At 44.8% G+C, this 8,631-nt stretch overlaps 1 protein-coding gene across 1 annotated transcript; it reads right to left on the bottom strand.

Moving 5' to 3' along the window:
- Positions 1 to 64: 64 nt before the first annotated feature.
- On the bottom strand, positions 65 to 8,296 carry wnt7ba (wingless-type MMTV integration site family, member 7Ba). The gene is made up of 4 exons (XM_035147631.2): positions 7,946 to 8,296; positions 6,565 to 6,791; positions 2,711 to 2,982; positions 65 to 2,228 (listed from the first exon to the last, which is right to left on the bottom strand). Exons 1-4 carry the CDS (start codon positions 8,026 to 8,028, stop codon positions 1,749 to 1,751), a joined length of 1,062 nt encoding a protein of 353 aa, XP_035003522.1. The 5' UTR covers positions 8,029 to 8,296; the 3' UTR covers positions 65 to 1,748.
- Positions 8,297 to 8,631: the final 335 nt, after the last annotated feature.

Genomic DNA, 8,631 nt, shown 5'->3' on the forward strand with positions numbered 1-8,631 from the left:
ATAAGGAGGCCAATAAACTCCAGATGTGACATGAAACTCAAGAGGCATTAAAAGGATACTCAGATTTTATTGGTAAAAATAGAAAAAAACAAACCGTCCATATTTGTAAGTGATGCAGACTTTGTTTTAGCCACAGGACAATAAACTTAAATTAGCTGTATTTCAAGTCATAACTACACTTTTTTTAGGAAAGCAATGAGCTGCTCCTTGTTACCGAAAGCACCATTAAGACAACTGGAAACAATCATCTAACGCTTCCAATGCACTATCTACCATCAACTTCCACATATCTACTCATGTACAATGGTTTTACCGCCTGTGAGCTACTTTGAGTTGTGAAGCATCGCGTCGAGATTGACGATCGGAGCTACTCGGGTAATAAAACACACAGAGTATTTACAACTTTAGGAACTTTGATCAAAGACATAAATTCCCAATAATTTATAACTCTCAAATCTGAATACAATGACATTAGAAAACACTGGTAAATAGCAACTTTGTTTCCCATCTATAAATGACATAAAGTGCCACGTTCCTCATATAAAAATATACTCTTCAAATTGTTTTGTAAGTTATATAAAGCCTAAATAAACATTTCTGAATACATTAAGGGTGCCGTCCAAAAATAGCTGTGAGGACTTTGATCCTCTCGTACCCCCTTCTGTGTGGTTAGGGCACATGCCATCCACCCAGGCAGGCCTAAACCGCGCTGGAAGGCCTTGTGTAAGCAGAGGCCACCATGTGGAATTCCACGTCTCCGCTGCTCATGGGAACGTTGGCTGTATCTGAACCTGATTGCACCTCTATGGAGTTCCACTGAGGCTTACACGCTGTTCTCAGAAGTCAAGAGCCCCTCCGAAAAAAACAAAACAATGAAAACAGTCAGGATTTTAAGTGACGCCGAAGCTGACAAGTCGGATACTTAAAATAGCATGTCAGTGGTTTCTGCCTCTTTGGCTCTTGGTGCAACAAAAGGGGGTCTGGCCCCTGGTGGGAATACGTCCATGAGAGAGGGCCCAGGGCAGCACTCGACAGCACCAGCCCACCAGGAAAAAAAAAGGAAGAAGTGTGACTATGAGAGTGCAAAAGAAAAATAATTCAAACATAGCAAAGTACCTTTCTGACCACTGATAAAGTGAATGAAAAAAGGGATTTAGCTGCAGCTTGAAAAACGGATCTGCAGCAACTGAAGATCATTAACGAAAGGAAAAATAGTTTGCTATCCATCCTAAGACTTATAAGACATAAATAATCTTGTTTTATTTTCAGTGTTCAAACAAAATACAGTGTGAGCGTACAGTTAAAATATTCCACCGCCACCTTTTCAATATTCGTCAGGAGCCGGATCTCCTCAGAGCACTTTGCTTCCAGTTAGCGTGTATCCGCTCTTCTCCACATCCAACAACAGTCCTTGCTGCTTTTCGCTCACTCATGCACGATGTCTGTAAGTGACATGTTTGCAAGATGCTGCTTTTTTCTGGGAAAGAGGAGATTGAATCCCCTCACCTGCGACGCGTTTTCACTTCATGTCACAGTCACATGTTTTGGACACGCTCTCCAGACTTCATGTTCCATTTCACGCGTCTTTCCTTTTTTTTTGAAGAATTCCAAATAGGATGTCAAAATGTGCAAAATGTTGAATAAATACTTCCAAGTCCTTCACTTCAAATTCCACTTCGTCGTATCCCCCTGACCTTCGACCCCTTGTCTGTTTCCCATCCTCAGCCACTGTCCGTCTCTCTCGTTCCCTACTTGCAGGTGAAAACCTCAGATTTCTCACTGCAGGTGTTGCACTTGACGAAGCAGCACCAGTGGAACTTGCAGTTGCACTGCCACACACGCGTGTAGTGGTGTGTGTTGTAACCCCGGCCGCAGCACATCACATTGCAGCTGTCTGTGTGGGTCGAGGTGCCGTTGCACAGCCTGCCCCTCGTCCCCGTGCTCCCCGTCGCCGTGTCCTCCTCGCAGTAGTTGGGCGAGCGCTCCAGGTAGACCAGGTCCGTGTCTGTGGGCTTCTGGTAGCCCCGGGCCTCTTTGAGACGCAGGAAGGACGGCTGGCGGAGCCGCGAGGCCCGAACAGGCTCCACTTGAACCGCTTCGCTGTAGCGCTCCTTCAGCAGGTAGCCAATCTCTCTGAACTTTGGTAGGGTGATCCAGCAGGTCTTAGTGGTGCAAGAACCGGAAACGCCATGACACTTGCACTCGAGCTTCATCCTCTCCTCCAGGATCTGATCACAGAAAGAGTACAGGGTAGGTCAGAATAAAGTAAAATAGCTTGTTCTCGTTCTGCTGAAATTGTCATTTTGAGTTTGCGTTCATGGCTCGAATTTGAAATGGTTAACAGTAAACACATATCCTTGTAATCTGTCTGCTGGTAAGCTGGGCTTTCTGCAGGCATTTTGACTTTCAGCACGCTAACCAGATGCCAACTTTGTGTCAGAGACCTGGGGAAAATAACTCATTCCCCAAAGCTGGAGTCTCTAATTAGCTTTACCTTTCCTCAGACCACAAAGTAGCGTGACAGCCCAGAGAAAACTGACCAGAGCTGTTGTGCAACCATGCACGTATGGAGTTTCACTGTGGTTTGAACCAGATTTATATTATAATGCCATGCAAAAATGTTGAGATGACAAAACTGACAGGTGACCGTTTTCCCTTGGGCCTGAGCTTGAAACGTAACCTTGTTTTTACAGCAAATTAGTTTCATTACCTTTCGCCCCGCCTCATTGTTGTGCAGGTTCATCAACCGCCGGGCGTTTTTCTTGATCTCTCGGGCGTCAACAAAGCGCCGCGAGAACTCCACGCCGTACTTAACGTCGGCCGAGCAGCCTCCCCACTTCCAGCCCTCCTCTTGGTCGTGGTAGCCCTGCTTCTCGCGGTCGCAGCCACACTGGCTCAGGTTGCCTTGGCTACAGGCTGCCGTCACTGCGTGGGCCACTCCGGCTGCGGTGATGGCGTATGTGAACGCTGCCTCCCTGCTGCCTGGAGAGAATGGAGAAGAATCGGAGTAAATAAAAGTAACGTTATAATAACACTTGACCTAGAAGGTGTACCGGTACTTTTTTGTAGAAGTTCTAAAATCAGTAATTGTTGTACTTCCCTCAGAAAGGAACGGATAGTATACACGCCATACAGTTTTGCTGGATACTTGGCCTGTGAAAACAGTTGTACAATGTCTTCTTGGCTTGAAACTTCACATTTTTAGCAGAAAGTCTGAGTTGGGTTTGCAGAGGTCGACAACTGAAGGATGCCACTTAGATGCATTTCTGGAAATTGTAGACATTTCTGGACTCATTCTAGAAACTAAACTCAGACTATCTTAACTTCTGCTGCAGCCACGCTGGTATTTCTTCTTATTCTACCTAATTAGACCTCAGGGAGAAGTTAAGCTGCAGCTACTTGACTTCACCGAACCTCATTAATCAATAAGACTGATGAAGTTATAATTTCTACCATCCAAACGTGCCACGAAACTTATTGGAGGGTGAAATATCAAAATCTGTCCACACCCACAAAGGCCTGAGAAGAAGTCTTATCTGGCAGAATCAGTGTTAATACATGTAGGTGGACTACACGGGTGCACTTTAGACTTTTAACTGTTCTGGGTTTTTAAACTGCCGTACGACCTGGGCCTTTCTATGTGGCGTTTGCATGTTCTTTCCATGTCAGCGTGGGTTTTCCCTGGGTTCTCCAGCTTCCCCCCCACAGTCCAAAGACATGCAGATTAGGTTTACTGGAGACTCTTAAGCCTGCACTGTAGGTGTGAATGTCTCTCAGTTCTGTGATACACTGCCGACCTGTCCAGGGTGTTTTCCGCCTCTCGCCCAGTGTCAGCTGGGATTAGATAAATGGTCCAGATAATCATAGCATTGTTTTACTTTGGAAAATACCTGCAAAATGCAGATATAAGTGCATTTCATCCTGCCAAAGGATTCAAGAAGCCTTTAACTGTGCATTAGACGGCAGAGTGGGGGTTTCTGATATAACGAGTAACTACTAGTACAATTAGTGGTGGTAGATAATTAGGGATGATAGCTGGAGTACTGATCCGGCCATGGCATTCAGAGAGAACTGTCTATCAAGCCAGTGTGGGTGAATCGCTGCAGCTTACCTAGTTCCTATTCCAACACAAATCTTTATTCAGGAAAGAAATAAGCAGTCTCTCATTAGTAGATAAACTTATGTCCGCCTGTGATAAATTGCACTGCTCCTTTAAAGAAAGATATCCACCACTATGAATTACATGACTGAATGGAACTGGGATTGGAAGGTAGTGAATACATTTTTTCATTTTATGATGCATGTGTTATAATGATTAAAACATAGAACTAGTACTTCCCTTTCACTTGAGGAGTTTTCAGCAGAAGTACATTTACATTTATTCTGTTCTGTTCTGAATATAGTACCCTTCTGCATGTGTTTATAATCATATAATAACGTGACCGTTCTGCCTTGTTTCATACCTCTGATCTGCATCAGTGGAGTCTCTCACAGTTAGAACAGTAATAACTACAGTGAAGAAAACACAAGTGACATCTACTGGCCGACTGGAGCAGCTCTGTCTGTGCCGGCTCACGTCGAGCTGCTGCCTCTTGTTGTTTCTCATCATTGAAATTTCTCACACGGCTTAAGTGTCATTCCGCGTCCGTCTCCGGCGCTCCACGTTATTACAGCAAATGATACTGCTGCGTTACATGTTGAAATAATCTGTGGCCGGCTCTTGACTGAGATGTGCCCATTTCCAAGCCTTTTGTATGTCACCATTTGAACTTGAGAATAAACACATTTATATTTATGGCGGGGAGGAGGAGGGGGATGAATTTATTGGCACAACCATCGGTAACAGGATATCCTCTAACCAATCAGGATAATGCTGGGTCTTTGTTCTTCTCAACAGCCCAGAGTATTAATGCGTGGCGTCTCTGGTATAGAGGCGATTCTAATGGCTCCTCTCCAACCTGACAAAACTCGCTCGCTGAAACCATCGGGCCTGCGGTTCCCTCAGTCCATAACTCATAACAAACTCTGAAGTCTTCTCTCATCAGCCCCAAATCCACGACCCACTCGCGTACGTTGTATGGGGGTGCGTTTCTTAAGGAATCAGGGGTGCATGCAATAGCCAAGCAGCCATCTCCTCGCGCTGTGATTTGTTTTGATTGTACAGCAGTGCATGCTGGGTCCCATTGTTGCCATCCAGCTGCTGGAGCTGACTTCAATTAGTGGTTTTCATGAATCTCTCTGGTCTTTCTCAATCCTTAATGAGTTCACAGGCCTGGCGGGTCGATCAAATGAAGTGGCGGATGGTACGTTAGCGACACGAGCGGAGGCATGTCACTGGCTGACATCTGCTTTTTGAAAAACGAGCAAGAATGGGAAGAGGAGAGCAAATGATCCATGAAGACGCCTGACACATTCTACACCATCATCATATTTGTACAGATTCGATTAGATTTAATCTTACAGAAAAGTCTTATTCGGTAAAACTGTCTTCACGGAGAAGACGAGAGGAACAAAGTGTCTCCTCGACCTCGTTTACACGCCACAAGAGAAAAGAGACATTTCCTCTGACAAAAGAAATAAAGGGATCCAGACGTCTGCCTGCTCTTCTCCCGTGTAGACCAAAGTGATTGCTCCCAGAGCTGCTAGATTAAACATGGATCCAAACCCACAGCAAGACCGCAACAAAACAGTTCGGAGTGAAATGCAGTTTATAACCGGAGATTCACATAGGAGCGAACGGACTTCTGTGAGAAATCAGATGACCAAGAATGTTTCCTAAAACCAGGGAGATGTGTCAGTTTCTGCGTTTTACAGAGTGCGGTTATAAATCCTCTCAGTAGATGGCACACCCAGATAAGCCTGAGACACCAGGAAGTCTTCACCGTCCATTTACGGCTGTGACAGTTGTGTTGCAAGCACAGTGATGTTCCTTACATCGATTACAAACTGAGCCTCCTCTGGGGACACTAACAATGGCAGTAAACATTTTTTTTCTGTTTTAAGTGTCTCAACAAGGCAAATAATTCATTGAGGTCGTTGCGTTTGTGGTTCCAAACAAAAATGGCTCCACTTAAAAGTTATGCCACCCATCTCGAAAGTCTGTTTTAATGCCGCTCGGTTGTGCTGAGCTGGAGCTTTTTTCTCATGATGCCACTGACGAGATTTTACAGGAGGTCTGAGGACGACAGGCCGATGTCAAAGATGTCAGCACAGGTCTTTTGATTTCAGTCATTTGGAAATCAGGCCTGTTTTTTAAATGAAACGAAAGTCAAATTTCTTTGTTTTCATTTGAGCCATTTGAGGAGGCCATCTTGGGCTCAGGGCGACACCTCTGAACGTTTTCTGACATTTTAAGGACCAAACAACAAATCGGTTAATGAAAAAAATCAACAGATTTATAGATCATGAAAGAAATCTTTAATTGCAGCTCTAGATTTAAGACACTGACCATGAACTCCAACACCTCTAGTTTGATACCAGCTAAGGTCATTTCCCATCCCGCTTTCCTCATCTTCCACACTAAAGCATCTACATGTAAAGAATCTGAATTTCAAACAGACTGACCTACTCTCAGCTCTTGTCCAAAGACGGTCCTCTCGCCCAGGGCCGAGCAGTTCCACCGGCCATAGCGGAACTGGTACTGGCACTCATTGATTCCCAGCTGGGCGCCCTCGCCAATGACGATGATTGCGTCGGGCCGAGTCTGACACAGGGCCCTCTGACGGGGGGCCAAACCCGGTATCTTGTTGCAGATGATGTTTGCACCCAGGGCTACCACCGAGGATAGTGCCCTGTATATAGAGATGACAGAAGAAAAAGAAACTGATTTTACAAGAAAATATAGATGCGATTCTGTCTGACATGTACCTGCACCATCCTCTATATTTGCAGAAGTTTGGATTTAACTCTGTGTCCTGGTTGGACAGTACTTGGCTGTTATTCAAGCAAAAGAAGTTATTTTTCAGTTTCAAATTCAACAAGTCCACATCAGGAGATACAGTAAAAACATTTTCTCCATCATTCATCCTTTTCCCAGATTCCATCATGTGTACTTTAATGGATCATCATAAAAACATGCAACTGAACAACAGAAAATCATGGAAATGGGACTGAACCCACTTAATTTCTTTCATCCCTTCTCCTCTGTTACAGAAAACATACATTACCACAGCTATTTTAGGTTTCCAGGACCTGCCCTTGTTATGAATGAGAGGCATGTATGGTGCAGCAATCATCCTCTTTGTGAGGGCCTGGGTCTTTTAATGTCATGAGAAAGCTCGTTACGTTATGCTGCTCCTATAGAGAGAGAAACCATGAGGTTACTCTTTTCCATATGTTGCTTTATGCCAGGTGCTGCCATGACAGAGTGGCTCTGGTGCAACGTGTAAATCCATGAGAGCAGGTTACCTCATCAGCAGCACACAAATTAGGAGATATAAAATATCATGTAGATTAAATATTGGCTTCATGCACCCAAATCTTCATTCACTGGATTTATGGCACGGTGTTAAAATAAAAAATGTAATGAGGAACAGTCTGCAGCCCTCGTCCCGTGGTATAGTCTGTGATTCCATTATGGAATAAAATGTAATTGATTGAACGACACAAATTACGCATATCCTACCAATGGCTCTGGATATTCCAACGTTTTTCCAACAGTACCAGAATCACAAGGGACATTTTTAAATATAGCAATTTACTCCAAATAGCGAGGTTAAATGTTGGCTTTAAAAGTAAAGAGACATGTTGCACGCTCTTAAGATAACATATTAACAACACTAGAACCATTTAACGCGCGATCTAACTTGACTTATCCAATTTCTCCCTGTGCGTAATTGGCCATTTTTACGCACAAGGAACAAGCATTTGCACGCGTCAGGGGACCGTCACGTAAAAAGTGACTCACGGTTAAAATAGGGCAAGTGCATTTCATAAAGAAACCTACAGGTAGCTACCGCTGGTGAGGATGAGGAAGATCTGTGGGTAGTAGACGGACAGCAGCGCGCTGCGAGAGGAGATGATGAGCATGGTTGCGCATTGAACACCGCTTTTGCTGCGCTCTTGCGGTTTGAAAAAAAAAACACGCGGATGGAGAAAAGAAAAAAAGAGGATGAATATATCCTTTTCTCTGAAGTCCAGGAGTTGGTTTGACTTGCAGTCGTCGCTCCTGCGCGCTGGTGGTGGTGGAGGGGGTGGTGTCTTCAGCAGCTATAGTGCAGCCGTGGCGCGCTGCGGCAGCTCCGAGCTCTGCTGTCCATGTGTGAGGAGATGAGAGGCTGCATCCCCCGGCCGAAGTGCGCGCTGCCACCTGGTCTGTGAGAGGACTGGGTGGGAGAGGGAGAGGGAGAGGGAGGGAGGGAGGGAGCGAGCCAGCAGGGTTCCGGAAGTCCGATTCTAATAAAGGAGCTGCTCACACCTCCACAAGTATCTATCTATCTATCTATCTATCTATCTATCTATCTATCTATCTATCTATCTATCTATCTGTCTGTCTCTGTCTCTTTCTCTCTAATGCTCTATCTATTTCTCTATCTCTCTAACCCCCTTCATCTCTCATTCATCCATCCATCCATCCGTCCGTTGTTGAGAATCTCACCAGCACAGTTTTTATCATGTAATATATATACCCCC

The sequence above is a fragment of the Hippoglossus stenolepis genome, chromosome 22 (genome assembly GCF_022539355.2).
Source record: "Hippoglossus stenolepis isolate QCI-W04-F060 chromosome 22, HSTE1.2, whole genome shotgun sequence".
NCBI classification, from domain to species: Eukaryota; Metazoa; Chordata; class Actinopteri; order Pleuronectiformes; family Pleuronectidae; genus Hippoglossus; species Hippoglossus stenolepis.

Excerpts from the sequence above, each read along its gene's own strand:
- wnt7ba (XM_035147631.2), bottom strand. The coding sequence starts at position 8,028 with ATGCTCATCATCTCCTCTCGCAGCGCGCTGCTGTCCGTCTACTACCCA. Across the intron at positions 6,792-7,945 it reads CTCACCAGCGGTAGCTACCT|GGCACTATCCTCGGTGGTAG; the intron begins GTAGGTTTCTTT and ends CTCTATATACAG. Across the intron at positions 2,229-2,710 it reads ACAATGAGGCGGGGCGAAAG|ATCCTGGAGGAGAGGATGAA; the intron begins GTAATGAAACTA and ends TTCTGTGATCAG.